At 37.2% G+C, this 18338-nt stretch overlaps 1 protein-coding gene across 1 annotated transcript; it reads left to right on the top strand.

Annotated features, from left to right (window-relative positions):
- Positions 1-286: 286 nt before the first annotated feature.
- LOC106448610 (B3 domain-containing protein REM10-like) lies at positions 287-3614 on the top strand. The gene is made up of 7 exons (XM_048755981.1): positions 287-297; positions 451-572; positions 698-799; positions 995-1155; positions 2792-3074; positions 3173-3282; positions 3384-3614. The coding sequence occupies exons 1-7, from the start codon at positions 287-289 to the stop codon at positions 3525-3527; spliced, it is 933 nt and encodes a 310-aa protein (XP_048611938.1). The 3' UTR covers positions 3528-3614.
- Positions 3615-18338: the final 14724 nt, after the last annotated feature.

Below are 18338 nucleotides of genomic sequence, written 5' to 3'. Positions count from 1 at the left end.
TAAGAGCACCATTATTGGGGTTTCTAAAAGGGGTTTCTTTCAAAAAAGCAATGTGTGGCCCCACCAAACCATAAAAACCAGTCCCCAAAGTCATGAAATAAGGACCCCCTTGTGGTGGGTTTTTTACACTATTCGCGGGCCCCACCGACACGTGGCGGCACGCGATTTGTGCGCTTTTAATTTTTAATTTTTTTTAATCAGACAAAGAAAATAAAATAAAAATAAAAAAAATTTTAGAAACCCTTAAATAGGTTTTAGGGATAATGGTGCTCTAAGCACCCCATACATGTCCTCTTTGTATTGGTCGATTCCTTCATCTTCTCTCCATATACTCTTCGATCCCTTCCTCTGATCTCCACCATTCCGTCTCCAATCTTCGATTCCAATTGTCAGCACCGCCGTGAGATTAGATTTCGCTGAACTCCCCACTTCAAGTCTGGGAGGGTGAAGTTGTGACGAGTCTTGCATCTCTCACGTCTCTCTCTTTGAGATTAGCTTTGACTCTGTAATCTCGTCTCCTCGTCTCTCTTCTCCTATTGTTCGAGCTTCCACCACTGATGTCCAATATTGTGGTACGTTTAACACTCCTCCGTCCCTTCTTTTTAGCTTTTTTACTCTTTCTTCTTGTGATGCCTGCATCTTGTAATTGATCGTTTCATAGTGTCAAAGTTTCGGTTTTTTTCTTCTTGAATTGCAGAGAAGAATGCAGAGTACGGAGTAAAAGTGAAAGAGGTTAATATAGCGCCTAATCCTATAGCTCGAGGCGAGCCAGCTACCTTTACCATCTCTGCCAACACATGTTGCTTCTTTTTTTACTTTACATTGATACCAATGAAAGATGTTTCCTTTGTGATGATGATGAATGTGTTAGTTATGAACTTATGATAGAGAGAGACAATGTGATTACTGCTTTTGAGGGTTGTAGGCTCTTACTAGATTCTCAAGGAGTATGAACAATTCATTTATGATATGTGTTTTTTCTTTTAAATAAAAGGGCGTGGGATTACGGGTGGGAAGTTGGTGATTGAAGTTACATACTTTGGATGGCACATTCACTCTGAGACTCATGACCTTTGCTCTGAGACAACTTGTCCTGTTGAAACCGGAGACTTCTTGGTTGCACACTCTCAAGTTCTTCCTGGTTACACTCCTCCTGTAAGTTTAATGATTCACTTTGTTTCTTCGTTCTTGCTGTTCAGTTTGAAGCGTTAGATGGTAGGGTTTGAATAGTTAGATGGTCAGGGTTTAAAGTGGTTGATAGATCTGTAAGCGTGGGTATTAGCATGGGATAGATCTGTTTGACATGTGCTTGTTTCAGACATTTGAGTTATTGTCAAGTTTCCTTAGTTCAAGATCTTTTATCTGTCATTGCCTATTAGAACTATGATTCCTGATTCACATCAGAGACTTTTTGTTTGGTTTTTGGTGTCTTTTGATCTTGTATGTTTGTTATCTTTGATCTTGTTGTTTTAAGACAGCTATATAAAACAATCTTCTTTTTGTGTGATGCTGATGTTTCACTTGATGTCGATGCCACAAGGAAGTTTTTACGTATTCAACGATATATTCAGGTTGAACTACGCCTGAAGAAGAATCTCAGATACTATACACTATTTAATCAATGATTTATCTTGAGAACAGAGCAAGATTGTCTCTTTGTATTTGTATTTGAATGGGGTTTATTCGTTTGTCATTTACATTCCAGTGACTTGATAAAACAAATTAAAATGGTTTCCAATATGCTATTTTCATCTGAATGTTGCTCTATCCTTTGTTGTTTCTCTATCCTCTCACCACTGGCCACATCTCCCGGTCCAAGCTTAGCCTATCAAAGTGTTTTTTTTTTCTTACCCGAAGGCTTTACTCTAGTCATTCATTGCAAAGCGGCTAGCAAGAGTTTCAGTTACCAGTTTTGTGTTTTTTTTTTTAACAAAACAAATGTTCTTATTATTAACTCTATGTATTTTTAATATGCTTTTATGTCATTTTTATTAAAAAAATTATGTATGCTTTTATTTTAAATCATTCTACTTAAAAAAAATTAAGAAATTATTAACTTTATGTGTTTTTGATATGCTTTTATGTCATTTTTATTAAAAAAAAATTATGTATGCTTTTATTTTAAATCATTCTACTTAAAAAAAAAAAATTAAGAATCCCTATGAGGTTCTCCCATTGGAGGAGGAAAAAATTATTTGCACTAACAAAAGTTCTTAACTTCTCAAATCACTTTATTAACTACTAATTTAATCATAAGAGCCCCTTAGAGGTTCTAATGGATGGACTTGCTCTTAGAGAATGATTATTGGGGGGTTCATAGGGTGCCGAATCTTTCATTAGCCTTTGTCCAGTTGGGTTTATTTGATGAATATCTCCCATTCATGAGTGTTTTTGGTTGGTCCCAATACAGCTTTTTGGTTTATTTGAACGAATAAGTTGTTGCAGTAATTCACATGATGAATGTTGTTGAAAAAAAAATAAAAAAATTTCAAAAATAATTACTGTTTGGAAAATCTGAGATGAAAGAAGTGTTTTCTTGGCATTTTGTTATTGTTGTTCTCTGCATCCGTCTACAAACACAAACATATTCGTTCCGAGAAGAAGAAAAAAAAACAGCTTCAATAATTGTGTTCGAGTATGGCGAATTCACCTCTTCATTCTCCGATCAACCCACATTTCTTCCAACCTCTTCTTCCCGGTTTCACCAACCACCTCGTATACTCTCTGTTTCTTCTTCTGTCGCTCTGATCAAGTTGGTTCTGTTTTTAAATCTTGTGCATGATGTTTTCAGGACATTCCTGTTGCGTTCTTTTTGAAGCACTTAGAGAGAAATAACAAACGTAAAACGGCTAAGCTGAGATCAGACGCATCAGAGACGACCTGGAGAGTAGAAATTGACGGCCAAAGACTCTCTGACGGCTGGGAAGATTTCGCTGTCGGACATGATCTCCGACTTGGTGACACTGTCATTTTCAGACACGAAGGAGAGTTAGTGTTCCATGTCACAGCTCTAGGACCAAGTTGCAGTGAAATTCAATATGGAGGATATAGCGATGAAGAAGAGGACAAAAAGGGTAAATCTTAAGTTTTGTATTAGATATATTATTACCACATTTAGAATCATGACCCCGAGATTACTTAAATCTACCGACATAGAATCTTTGTAATACAGAGAAGGTCTCAAGAAAGAAGAAGAGTCCAAAGGCAGAAACAGACCCTTCAACAGACCAATCTTTCTTTATGACCACCGTCACGGCTTCAAATCTAAAGCGCGACATAGTGGTTATAATCCTTCCACTATTACTCCTTACTTATATATAGTAATATTTGATTCGAGTGAGAACTGTTTCATTCATATTCATGAAGACTGTTCTTAACTGCAGTATCTCCCTAAAACGTTTGCAATGTCAAATGGTCTGCTGAAGAGATTTGAGATTGTTTTAATGAATGAAGAGGGAGAATCATGGAAGATAGGTTTGACATACGAGTCATGTAGAGGCCGGTTTTGTAGGCACCAAATTTACTAGATAGGCAAATTTGATATGTAAAGCAAAAAGTTTACAAAATAACATGAATAAAAAAAAATACAACAATATAATACCGTAGTTGGAAAAGAACTAGGTTGAAGAAGAGTCGAGATTAAATCTCTTTCCTTAATCCTTTAAACGCCCGCAGTGTGCCGGTTTGATACGTTTAAGAATCCCAGGATACAACTGCCAATATCTTCAGTCTCACAGTACTTGAGAACCAAAGCCTGTCGAACCTATTTCTATGTTATACTCTCAGACACAAAAAAAAATAAAATAGGAAAAAGTGGTTTTGTTTGTCTTGGATGTGTCTAAAAAAATGAGTTAAGCTCCCTTTTGTAATCAACAAAACAGGTCCAACGTAAGCCATAAATGGAGCATTGAATCACGTCAAATGTCATAAAGAGAAATTGATTCTTTGTAACTATTTTGATAACATGCATTCAAGAAAAATATATTGTAAGTTTGACTAAGTTAAATAACAATAATCTTTTTAATGGGTTTAAAATCTTTTATATTTAAATAAATATAAGATAATCATAAAATAAGTTATTAGACATAATGTCCAACTAACAAATTTTAATTTAACCCTAAATATATAAAGTGAGACATTTGCTAATTTCATATTTAGCCAAATTCAAAATTTTACAAGCTTTGTAAAACACTCACTTTACACTTCCATTTCTTATTCAAAACAACTTCGATTTTGACCAACAAATACACTATTTCATAGTGTTCACGGTGACGATTACATCGTGCCCAAATTCCGGTCTTTCCGACAGACGTCTCCGTCGAAAAATCCATCGGAAAAATGGTACGCACCACTTTGTCAAAAACGAGTTCCAACAGGTTTTACATGAACAGAGGCTGGAGAAGTTTCTGTGTTGCTAACAAGAAGAAACCCGAAGACATGTTCAAATTCAAATTGGTGCAAAATGAAGAAACGCCTGTGATCCATCTGCTCCCCTTGAACAGTGAATATCTGCATAAAGTTGGTAAGGTTTAAGAGCTATTGATCCAGCTGCTTCAAGAAAGAAAAATCAAATAACCGAAGATGTTTTTTTCCACTATGTAGAGCCTAGCGATGAGTGCGACACAAGGCAAGGTTTAGAAGCTACCGAAAAAGAGTTTCTTGGCGTAGAAACTAACCGTAATGACACAAGTCAAAGCAAAGAAGCTATCAAGATAAGAACACGTTCAAAAGCTACCATCAAAGAAGAAAATATCACAACAAGCCAAAACCGATTTGTGACATTAACCGCTACTCCTACAGCACATAGCACTCAGTTTCCTTTATGGGCCAGAAGTATGAAACCCGAGATCTGAACTGAGAACCAATAACCCACAAATAACCCAACCCAGTTTATACCCAACCTCCAAAAACCCAGAAACATCAAGGTTGAAATCCAAACCAAGAAAATAACCCATTATAGTATAAGTTTATCCGTGGGTACCCAAAGTATTATCTTATTTACTCTGAAGATCATGTAAAATATTAATATCATTAATGTGAGCTTTAATATATATACAAGATTTTGCAATTTTATAGAAAACTTGTTTTAGCGCAAAAACTCGTTTACGATTTTGGCGGAAAAACTCGCTTTTTCGGAGAAAAAGATATTTTGCAATTTTAACCGGAAAACTCATTTTGCGGTTTTAGCAGTAAACATAGTTTTGACAGAAAAAATCATTTATGGTTTTAACAAGAAAACTTGTTAAGTTGTTTTTGTGGTTTTAGCGGAAAATTTTCTTTTTGCGGTTTTTGGTCGGTAAATTTTTTTTTGTGGTTTTGGTTGGAAAACTCGATTTTTTAGGTTTGCGGGAAAAATAATCTTTATGGTTTTAGCGGGAAAACTCGTTTTTGCGGTTTTGGCGGAAAAACTTGTTTTTACGGTTTTGGCAGAAAAATTTGTTAGATTTTGGCGGGAAACCTGTTTTCAATTTTGGCGGGAACAATCTTTTTGCGAATTTTTGGCGGAAAAACTCGGTTTTACGGTTTTTGCTAGAAAATTCAGTTTAGCGGTTTTGGCAGAAAAACTCGGTTTTGCGGTTTTGGCGGGAAAACTCGGGTTTTCGTTTTTGGCGGGAAAACTCGGGTTTTTGTTTTTGGCGGGAAAACTCGGGTTTTCGTTTTTGGCGGGAAAACTCGGTTTTTCGGTTTCGGCGGGAAAACTCGTATTTATTTTGACGGGAAAACTCGGTTTTTCATTTTGGCGGGAAAACTCGTTTTATTTTGACGAGAGTTTTTCGGTTTTGGCGGAAAAACTCGATTATTTGGTTTCGGCGGGAAAACTCGTTTTTGGTTTCTGTGAGAAAATTTATTTTGCAGTTTTGGTGGAAAAAAATATTTTTTGGTTCTGACGAAAAAAAAAACTTTTTGCAAATTTTATATAATTTAATTAAAATGGTGAAAATTTATATATATAATTGAAAACTCATGGGTACACCATTACCCTTTTGTATTTACCCAACATAAATATGAGTTTTAAAATTAATACTCATGGTTGACCCAATTAATCTTAGATGGGTAAAAACTCAATCCGTTATTAGTGGGTTAGGGTAAACCCATGGGTAATTACCCCTATTAACATCCCTGTTCCTACTTGTAGACTGGTAAGTTCCACAACAAGACTGTTTCTTTTTTTCTATTTTCACTTATATTGAATATGTCTCTATATATGGAATCTACAGAATCTTCCGTTGGAGTTCACGAAAGGGAATGGAATCAACAACGCAGGGAAGATAATGATGAGGGACAGGTTCGGTATAAAATGGTCGACGGTACTACTGATGAATAAGAATGAAAGAAGAACAATGAGTTTAGGAAGAAATTGAAAAGGTTTCTGTGAGGTTAACGACGTAAAGATGGGTGAGTCTTTTGTCTTGGAGTTGGTTTGGGAAAACACAGTTTCCGGTTCTTAATTTCTGTTCCAAAAGGTGAGAAGAACCATATATCAAGAAACTTTGTTTAACTACTTGTTTGGGCGAGGATCGATCATTGCTCAAAGAAACCTAATGTCCTTAAATTGATTTAGTTTTTTTTTTTTTGTTACTCTTCAATTGATTTAGTTATGTTGGCTACTGTCGTATCCGAAAATATCGTATTTGAAGAATCTGAAATCAGAAGAATAATGATTAGAAAAATCAAAGAACAAACGACAGTTAAGAACCTACATACAGTTTAAATAATACTTAATTTTTAATGAAATAAACTATAAGAATCAAAATAGAAAGTTTTGTTCACAAAAATAAAATACAAGGAAAAAATGACCAAAATAGCATTAATTAAAGAGTTTAAAAATACATACACCCTTTTGAGTTAATTAGTTTAGAATTAAGATTTAGTTTTTGGGGTAAGTTTTAGAGTTTGAGGATTAGGGTTTAGGGTCTAGAATTTAAGATTTACTGTATAAAATTTAAAATAATAAATTTAAACAAAATAGTTTAAAAATATTTGTTTAAATTAAATGTATATATGAGCTATTTTAGTCATAAAATTTTGTTTTAAAGTATTTTAAGAGATTTATCCATCTAAATACATAGTTCCTTAGTATTTAAAAAAGTTGATGTATTAGATTTTTTGAGCATGTTAATATTTGTTTATTAAGACGAACCATCCGCTAGAAAAATAGAACTAATGTTCGTTTACTGGTAAAAATGAGAAACATTCAGATAAACAACTATATTAATAATATTGAAAAATTAATCAGAATTTTAAAATTAGTTGGCTGACCCAAATTGAAATATTTTAATAAAAATGATTTAGTCATAATTAGAAAATGTTGCAAATGCCCTTATCCAAATAAAAATCTTGATGTAAATTATAAATGGGCAGACAAACATCACATCAACAAGACTAGAGAATTATTCTAAAAATAGAAATCATATTTGCGTGAAGATCGCAAAATAGTTTTTTTTCCCTGAAATCAACTGTGTTTTTATCGGCTTCTAACATTTGTTTTGAGCCTTCTGTCAAATAAAAATGTGTGTTCTGCTATAAATCATATTGTGGATGTCAATAACCGGTCAAGTCCATAACCGTTCCATACCGTTAGAGAGAGAGACGGCTAGAGAAAGAGTTGGTCACCTTTGGTTTTCCTTTTCCTTCTTAGATTATGATTTGTACTATTTCCATATTTGTATTTTCTTTTTCTAGTCTTTCCATTATTCTATGACGGTGTAACTCCCTATATATAAAGGGCTCTTTATGTTTATGAATAATACATAAACATATAGATTCTATTCTCTAGTTTCACAACACGTTATCAGCACGTGTACATACACAGAACGGCTTGGCCGAACCATTCATAAAACGAATTCAGCTAATAGCTAGACCATTGCTTATGAGGTCTAAGCTTCCGGCCACAGTTTGGGGACACGCGGTCTTGCACGCGGCCGAACTGATTCGTATAAGACCGTCTAGTGAACATAGATATTCCCCATTATAATTGCTTACGGGTCATGAGCCAGACATATCTCATCTTAAAACATTTGGCTGTGCCGTCTATGTGCCAATTGCACCAACACAGAGAACAAAGATGGGACTTCAAAGTAGGATGGAGATATATGTTGGATATGATTCTCCCACGATTATTAAGTACCTTGAGCCAACTACAGGTGATTTATTTAAGGCCAGGTATGCGGATTGTCATTTCGATGAATCCGAACATCCAACATTAGGGGGAGATAATAATAAGCTGGTAAAAAAAATTACATGGAATCAAACATCCTTATCTTGACAAGATCCTCGGACTCAAGAGTGTGATTTAGAAGTCCAAACGATTATACATTTACAAAAGCTAGCTAATCAATTGCCAGATTCTTTTGCTGACCCAAAAAGAGTGACTAAGTCATATATACCAGCTGCTAATGCACCAATAAGAATTGATGTTCAAGAGGGACACAATCAAGTTGCTACAGAATCTAGACAACGTTTGAAACGTGGTAGACCAATAGGTTCCAAAGATAAGAACCCTCGGAAAACTAAGAAAGGTGCAGAGATTGAAACCGAGGTTGTTAAAACCCTAGACGCGACCGCGGCAGTTCCTAAATCCCAGGACTTAGCCGCGGCCGATCCCAAAACCCTAATAGCGATCGCGGCCGATCATGAATGCTTAGATGCGGCCATCCCTGATGTATCTAATACTGATTCTTGGGACGCCAAGATTCAAGGTACTGAAGGTACTGATAATAATGAGATCTCAATAAACTATGTCTTGTCTGAGATACAATGGAACAGAAAGAATGTCGACATTGATGATATATTTGCATACAAGGTAGCACTTGAACTTATGGATTTAAACGAGGATCATGAACCCACGTCTATTTATGAGTGCACTCAACGATCAGATTGGATCAAATGGAAAGAAGCTATAAACGGGGAGTTAAATTCTTTAAAGAAAAGAGGTGTTTTCGGTCCTATAATTCGAACACCATATGATGTTAAACCAGTTGGATACAAATGGGTCTTTGTGAGGAAAAGAAATGAACATTGTGAAGTAGTGAGATATAAAGCACGGCTTGTTGCACAAGGATTCTCACAAAGACCAGGAATAGATTATGAGGAGACATACTCCCCTGTGGTGGATGCTACTACTTTAAGATTCCTGATAAGTCTGGCTATAAGAGAAAAATTAGACTTGCGGTTAATGGATGTTGTAACTGCATACTTATATGGGCCACTGGATAATGAGATATATATGAAAGTACCAGAGGGTATTAAATTGAAAAACAAATCGAGTTCTTGCGAACATTGTATAAAGTTGAACAAGTCACTTTATGGATTGAAACAATCAGACCGAATGCGGTACAATAGGCTAAGTGAGTATCTAGTGAAAGAAGGATATAAGAATGATCCGATCAGTCCTTGTATCTTCATAAAGAAATTCGGCCAGGGCTTTGTGATCATAGCAGTGTATGTTGATGATCTGAATATCCTAGGAACATCTGGAGAAATCTCCCAAACAGTTGAATATCTTAAGAAAGAATTCGAGATGAAAGATCTAGGAAAAACGAAATTCTGTTTGGGATTACAACTTGAGTACACAAGAGATGGAATCCTTGTGCATCAAATGGCATATACAGAAAAAATACTCAAGAGATTTAACATGGCCGAGTCTCACCTCTTATCTATCCCCATCGTTGTGAGGTCTCTCGGCCTGGACACTGATCCATTCCGTCCTAAGATGGACGATGAAGATGTCCTTGGTCCCGAAGTGCCATATCTCAGTGCCACAAAAGCTTTGATGCATCTGGCTAGTCACACACGACCAGGTATATGTTTTGCCGTGAATCTATTGTCTAGATTTAGCTCTTGTCCAACCCAAAGGCACTGGGACGGGATTAAACATATTCTTCGTTACCTGCAAGGAACGAAAAACTTGGGTTTATTTTATACTAACCATAACAAAGAAGGGTTAGTTGGCTTTGCTGATCCAGGTTATCTTTCGGATCCACACAATGCTCGATCACAGACAGGCTATGTGTTCACACATGGTGGAACGGCCATATCATGGCGTTCCATGAAGCAGACGATCGCGGCCACATCTTCAAACCATTCGGAGATCTTGGCAATACATGAGGCCAGCCGCGAGTGTGTTTGGTTGAGGTCCATGACCCAACATGTTCGAGTTGAATGTGGGATGTCCGAAGGCAAGGACGCACCAACCGTGATGTATGAGGACAATGCAGCATGCATTGCTCAGCTTAAGGACGGCTACATCAAAGGAGACAGGACGAAGCACATATTGCCTAAGTTCTTCTTCACACACGAGCTACAGAAAGCCGGCAAGGTCCAAGTAGTCCAAGTGCGTTCAAGTGACAACTCAGCTGATCTATTCACCAAGTCGCTTCCAACTTGCACGTTCAGAAAGCTCACGCATCAGATTGGGATGCGTCGACTGAAAGACCTTCAGTGAGGTATAGAACATGGGGAGTAATACGTGTTGCACTCTTTTTCATTCACCATGGTTTTGTCCCACTGGGTTTTCCTGGTAAGGTTTTAATGAGGCAACATCCAAAGCGTATTACAAACTATGTATGGTTATGACATCCAAGGGGAAGTGTTATAAATCATATTGTGAATGTCCATAACCGGCCCGGTCCATAACCGGCCCATACCGTTAGAGAGAGAGAGAGACGGCAAGAGACCTTTGATTTTCTTTTTCCTGCTTAGATTATGATTTGTACTATTTTCATATTTGTATTTCCTTTTCTAGTCTTTTCATTATTCTATGACGGTGTAACTCCCTATATATAAATGGCTCCTTATGTTTATGAATAATACAGAAACATACAGATTATATTCTCTAGTTTCACAACATGTTCATAATTTTTTTAGTCTTTTATCGAATCGTTTTAAGGTTTAGGTCAATGTGAAAACAAGGGAAACAATCTGAGTGCAAATAACTAAATAAAAATGCATAATTATGTAGATGTGTTAGATGTTTAGCAATGCGTAGAAGATTTCCCACTGGCAGATTGAGATCATATTTGGACATGAAATAGAAAATTTAGTTATCTTTTTCATACAAGTGGATGAAGGTCGATCCAACGATTAGATTAAATCTCATGTGCGTTTTACTGAACATTTTTCTTATTTTCGATCTGGTTTTGCCTAAAATTTGATCCTTATGTGATCTTGACCTTTTTTTTTCAGCCGTTGTTAGGCTACACTTTTCTTTACATATGTTTTCATAGCTTTGGATATTTATAACATCATATATAGAGACAATTTCGTATTCTATTCTAGAAAAGATTTTTGAACCTATGTATTTAATTTACATTGTTATAAGAAAGCATTACATGTAAACATACTTTGGGTTGGATATATAACACTTTAAGGCATTTTATGCTGGTGGTGTACTTTTGGCCTTCTGTGTTGAGTTGAGATTCTCATCATACCTCTGTGAACAATGATAATAGCGACCAAATTTATAAAAGGTAAACACACTAGTTAGACTTCTCTTGTTGCAATTAAATGGTAACTTTATTGAATGGTGGACTTTTATAACAACCGTTGGATTAAAGATAAGAAAGAAAAATCTGAAGGCTGAGGTTATTAAGTGTTATGTCTTTCTTTTTACTTGTGTTCGAACACACACTTTATTCTGGATAAGGTGTGGTCAAGAAATTAATGGTTGAAGACATAATTTTGTATGCAGGTTAGGTGTGGTCAAGAGAAGTAGTGATGTGGACATAGTTAGAGGTATTGTGGTTAATCAAAAAAGGTGTGACCACCACTTTCATAACCATTTTCATAAGCTTCTCCGCCGCCACTTCCTCTATCGCCACCTCCTCCACACCTTATGGTTTATGGTCTACTTCCATTTCTGGGTCTTCTTTTTTCACTCATTCCATAAACACCATCACCATAAAACCACCTCCTCCGTGACCGTCTCCACCTTGAGCAACACCTCCATACACATCTTTACCTTGTGTTATCACTTTCGTCAGTTCTATTTCAGTAACCATGACCTCCACCACCATAAGATGATTCTCCACCATCTCCGTTACCACTTCCGTCTCTGTTTCAACAATTGCAATTCGTCGCAAGTGTATAATCGAATGAAAAGGAAGAAACTTTATCAGATTAAGGTTTGTAAAAGAGTAAAGTGATTTTCGGTTAAAAAAAGAAGTAGAAAATAAATTATGTTTTTAGATCTGAGTTTTAAAGCGTAATAAAAGTAAAATGAAAAATAATTTAGTTAACTTGTGTTTTTAATTGTTTTAGTTGGAAGGTATAAGAGACATTTTTATGAGATAAAGTACTCCACATGGTAGAAGTATGTCTGAGTGTAAATGGAAAGTGTAAAAGTATGTCTGAATGTAAAATTTTCTTGTTATAATGCACTATTTATCAGCTTCATGTGTTTTTGTTTCCATGTTTGAGTAGTGAATTAGTTAGGCTTAGGGTTATCTGAAAGAACATATGGCTTTTCGAAATTGATTTGTTAGATTAGGAGAATATCAATCTGGTTCTTCATTATAGTTGTTCGTAATACTTAAACTTGACTGATCACCTATTTTATGATATCTATGTTTTTAATGCACCGAAATTGACTATTTAGATGTATTAATGAATAAGTGGCCTCCTCCATGGATTTCCTTTTCAGATTCAATCCAGTTCTCCAGCCTCCAACACTCTGAAACAGCTCTCCCATGGCTCTGATAGTGATGGTGTCCCGTCTTTCGTCACTCCGGCCCTCGTCTCCTCCGTTGCGACCCCGCCCTCCTCCAGATCCGCCGCCGTCTCTGCCTTCTCCGGTGCCGTTCGAAGCTCTCTCTCCGCAACCGTGTTCGTCGTCTCTTGCGCAAGCTCTCACTCCGCACGAACCACCAGATCTGCCGCCGTGTTTGTTTTCTCCGGTGCCGTTCGAAGCTCTCTCCCGGACAGAACCACCGGATCCTCCCGACGCTTCATTCCGCCTCGTTGTTCACCTGCACTTTGACACACCATTCACCCTCTCTCAAGCGTATATTCAGAATCTGGAAACTCGATTTCCAAATCTGGCCAGTGGTGGTGTTGTTTCTTTTGTGTTCTTTGGTGCCACAAGATTTGGTTCTAAAGGTTTATATCCAAATCTTGTGGTTCGTGTTTGTGGAATCATCACTGTTCTTCGGCCATTCATACCATCTCCTCAAGCTCTTACCCATATCTTAACTCTAAAGCCTCCATCTAGGATGGCAACAAAGAAAAGTGGTGGTGGTGGTCTCCCGGTGTCTGCTAGCGACACTTCCTTCGCCTATGGGCTCCTTTCTCCTGTGCTATACAGGTATCTATTTGGGTGTGTCGATGACACTTTTTTCGCTTACGGGCTCCATTATCCTGTGATATACAGGTCTCTATTTGGGTGTTTCGACCTCCCTACCAGTGGTCCTTGTAAGGTCCTTCATGCTCATATTAGCTATTTATTTACTACTTATTCTGCTACTGTAGAATGGTTTAGACAGCTATCTGTATGGGTGATGTTGGAATTGAGGTTCATGATCTTAGCTGGTGATATACCGATGGGCTTAGTCTCATTTGGTTCTACCTTTGTGACCTTTAGTAGCATTTATATCGCCTTGGCGCGAGCGTCTGCACGCAGTATGCAGTTCTCTTATGGGTTTCATTCACTACAAGAAAACACAGTTTTAGCAAGGAAATTTAACGAGGAAAACTATTCCTCGTGAAATTACGATGACTTAACGATGAAATTGCGAGGAAATAAAGTTTCGTCGTAATGGCCTTGTAAAATACCGAGTAAAGATTTTCCTCGTAAAATCGTCGTAAGTTAACGTGGTTTTTCCGAGAAAAATGTGTTTCGTCGCAAATTCGTCGTAATTTTAGCATGATTTTTACGAGGAAATAACTTACGAGGAAAGAACGAGAAATCCACCAACTTAACACGTTTTTTTTGCCACCAACCTAATTTTTCGTCGTAAATTCCTAGCAAAATTCAACTACCAGATTCGAAAATTTTCTATATATATGGAGGTTTGAACATAATTTTAAGCACACCAACAAGAAAAAAAAAGTGAAAAAAATGTCGGGCTTGGGAAATATTTTCGAGTTGCGGAGGTGGATGTATATGCATAGAGATGCTAACGGGAGAGTGACGAAAGAATATCTTGCTGGGTTGGAGCGTTTTATGCATCAAGCAGATTCTACACCGCTCGCCCAAGAAAGCGGTAAAATATTCTGTCCTTGTAGGAAATGTAACAATTCAAAGTTGGCAAATCGTGAAAATGTTTGGAAGCATTTAGTAAATAGAGGTTTCACGCCAAATTATTATATCTGGTTTCAACATGGAGAAGGTTATAGTTATGATCAGAATGAAGCTAGTAGTAGTAATAACAACTTTCAAGAAGAACCGGTTGATCATCAATTGCATAATGCACATAGTTACCATCAGGAGGATCAGCCGATGGTAGATTATGATAGGGTTCATGATATGGTAACTGATGCATTCGTAGCTCATGATGATGAAGATGAAGAACCTAACATAGATTCAAAAAAGTTTTATGAAATGTTAGATGCGGCAAATCAACCACTTTACAGTGGTTGTAGAGAAGGTCTCTCTAAATTGTCATTGGCTGCTAGAATGATGAATATTAAAACTGATCACAATCTACCTGAAAGTTGCATGAACGAATGGGCAGATTTATTTAAAGAGTATTTGCCGGAAGACAATGAGTCTGCTGATTCTTATTATGAGATTCAGAAACTGGTTTATAGTCTTGGGTTGCCTTCGGAGATGATAGATGTTTGCATCGACAACTGCATGATCTACTGGGGAGATGATGAGAAGTTGGAAGAATGTCGATTCTGCAAGAAACCACGATTCAAGCCGCAAGGAAGGGGACGTAATAGGGTACCGTACCAAAGGATGTGGTACCTACCAATTACAGATAGATTGAAAAGATTGTACCAATCGGAGCAGACTGCTGGAAAGATGAGGTGGCATGCCGAGCATACTCAGACGGATGGTGAGATGACTCATCCATCAGATGCAAGAGCCTGGAAACATTTTAACAAAGTACATCCGAATTTCGCTAGCAATAGCCGGAATGTGTACCTCGGATTATGCACAGATGGATTTAGTCCATTTGGAATGTCAGGGAGACAATATTCATTGTGGCCTGTCTTTCTTACGCCATACAACCTGCCACCGGAGATGTGCATGCAACGGGAGTTTTTATTCTTGACCATATTAATACCCGGTCCGAAGCATCCAAAAAGGTCACTTGATGTTTTCCTACAACCACTGATAAAAGAGTTGAAGGATTTGTGGTCAACAGGGGTGAGGACGTATGACTGCTCAACGAAGAAGAATTTTACGATGCGAGCTATGCTTTTGTGGACCATAAGTGACTTTCCTGCCTATGGGATGTTGTCTGGATGGACTACACATGGGAGATTAGCTTGTCCATATTGTAATGGAACGACAGATGCATTTCAACTGAAGAATGGTAGAAAGACAAGTTGGTTCGATTGTCACCGTCGATTTCTTCCAGTTGGCCATCCGTACCGAAGAAACAAGAATTTGTTTAGGCACAAAAAGGTTGTGAGAGACACTCCTCCTCCATATCTAACTGGAGAACAAATTGAAGCGCAAATCGACTACTACGGAGCTAACGAAACAGTTCGCTGGGGTGGTAATTGGCATGTCCCTCGTAATATGCCTGATTCTTACGGTGTTCATCACAACTGGCACAAGAAGAGTATATTTTGGGAGTTACCATATTGGAAGGATCTCCTTCTGCGCCACAACCTTGATGTGATGCATATAGAGAAGAATTTCTTTGAGAACATCATGAATACAATATTGAATGTCCCAGGGAAGACAAAAGACAACATAAAATCGAGGTTGGACTTGCCGGATATTTGCTCAAGAAGTGAGTTACATATAAAAAGCAATGGCCAAGTTCCCGTTCCAATTTTTAGATTGTCTTCAGAAAAAAAGTCGGTTTTGTTCAATTGGGTGGCATCAGAAGTGAAGTTCCCTGATGGGTATGTTTCAAATCTTTCAAGATGTGTTGAAAAGGGTCAAAAGTTCTCCGGGATGAAGAGTCATGATTGTCATGTCTTTATGCAACGACTTCTGCCATTTGCATTTGCGGAGCTACTTCCAACAAACGTACATGAACCACTTGCAGGTAGTTTACAATAGGACAATAATATTAAATTGGTTTAGTTTACAATAATAGTATTTGACTAACAATGTGTTTAATTGTTTTTGGAATAGGCATTGGAGCATTTTTCAGGGATTTGAGCACACGCACTCTTAAAGAAGAAGTCGTAGAACAGCTTCAGGAGAACATTCCTATCTTATTGTGCAACTTGGAGAAGATATTTCCTCCAGGCTTTTTTGACGTGATGGAGCATCTAGCTATCCACCTCCCATATGAGGCATTGCTTCGTGGACCGGTACATTACGGATGGATGTATCAGTACGAGCGAGCCATGAAATATTTGAAGGGAAAAGCAAAGAACCTCGCCAAAGTTGAAGGTTCTATAATTGCTGGAAGTTTGACAGAAGAAGTTTCTCACTTCACATCGTACTACTTTGCGTCAAAAGTACGTACACGAAGAAGAGCTCCAAGAAGATATGATGATGGTGGCGTTGCGCCCACATATGCAGTTGTTGGTGTTCCAGAAATCTTTAGCCAGATTGGACGACTTGGTGGGAAATCAAAACAGGTTTGGTGGTCGAGTGAAGAAGACGCTCATAGTGCACACACCTATATTCTACTCAATTGCGAGGATCCATTGATGCGTTATTTTGAAAGGTAACTTAAATTGAGTATACATTATATAATTGAGAGAGATTAATTCATGTAAAATGTGAATTTACAGCATGTTTGTTTCACAAGTCGAAGAAACATTTCCTGGTATATCCACAAGTGACGTAGACAAAAGAAAAGATCAACACTTTGTTAAGTGGTTGAAGAATCAGGTATTAATCAAATACTTTTAAAATTTTCATACATGAATGATTTGTATTTCAACGTTCTTTTTATTTTTAAATAGGTTGATTATGACGACGATGCAGATTATCCTAAGTGGTTACACGAAGTAATTCAATCTCCACTTGTAAAGGTCACCACATCACAGATGTATTTCACACGAGGCTATACTTTTCACACATATGAGTATGGTAAACAGCGGGCAACCAGTAACTATGGAATTTGTGTGAAAGGAGAAACAGATTTCTACGGAATCTTGACGGAGATTATTGAAGTCGAATTCCCAGGGATATTGAAGCTAAAATGCGTCCTCTTCAAGTGTGAATGGTTCGACCCCGTCGTCAATAGAGGTGTTCGGTTGAACAAATTCGGTGTAGTAGATGTCAACGGTGGCCGGAGGTACAACAAATTCGAGCCCTTCATCTTAGCTTCACAAGCAGACCAAGTTAGCTTCCTTCCATACCCACGGATGAGAGAGTCGGGTATAAATTGGTTAGCCGTGATCAAAGTTACACCTCGAGGACGAATCATCGTAGGAGAAGAACCACCATTGCAAGAAGAACAAATAAATGAAGTTCATGAACCTGAACAAGAAATTGATGACATCCTTCTCATTGATCCGCATAATCACGAGTATGAAGATCTTACCGAAGATCCCACGGAGGAAGCTGTTGAAGACGAGTTTCATGTAAATGATGATGTTTCAAGTGATGACGAGAATGTCGATGAATCCGATTAATGTATTTCATATTTGTATGAGTTTGATTTATTATATATAATTAAAGATAATGGGAGTTTATTTATAAATAAGATATCGACATTAATTATAAGTAAAGGAATTGTGTTTTTATAATTTTCGGTTTGGATTAGAATGAATTGCTTGAGGTTAAAGGATAGAAGTGTTTGATATATGAAGTAGAAGATAAAGAAGATGTGGTTTGGGATTTGGGGTTTCGTTTTAGGGGTTTAGAGACAGTCGTCGTACTTTCCACGTTATCTCACGGGAAATTTACGACGATTTATAATACATTACCTCGCATATTCCACGGCAACAGTAAACGTCGTAAGAGCCTCGTTAACTTACGTGGAATAAGAGACGATTTATAATTAAAAAAGCGGACCTCGCTTATTCCACGTAAGACTAAAACGTCGTAAGAGCCTCGTTAACTTACGTGGAATGAGCGAGGTTAGCTTTTTTATTTTACTTTTCGTCGTTAATTCGTCGGTAAATATACTAAAATGAAACCCAAATCCCTAAACCCCAAATGTGCAAACCCTAAAACTCCCCATCCTACTTCATATAAACTAAAAAAAAATTAATTTTCAATTTTTTTTTTATGTTTTTAAACCTTTCATATATGA

The sequence above is a fragment of the Brassica napus genome, chromosome C4, assembly GCF_020379485.1.
Source record: "Brassica napus cultivar Da-Ae chromosome C4, Da-Ae, whole genome shotgun sequence".
Lineage (NCBI taxonomy): Eukaryota > Viridiplantae > Streptophyta > Magnoliopsida > Brassicales > Brassicaceae > Brassica > Brassica napus.
This window is presented reverse-complemented; position numbering and strand designations above follow the sequence as displayed.

Excerpts from the sequence above, each read along its gene's own strand:
- LOC106448610 (XM_048755981.1), top strand. Across the intron at positions 573-697 it reads CACTGATGTCCAATATTGTG|AGAAGAATGCAGAGTACGGA; the intron begins GTACGTTTAACA and ends CTTGAATTGCAG. Across the intron at positions 1,156-2,791 it reads TTCCTGGTTACACTCCTCCT|GACATTCCTGTTGCGTTCTT; the intron begins GTAAGTTTAATG and ends TGATGTTTTCAG.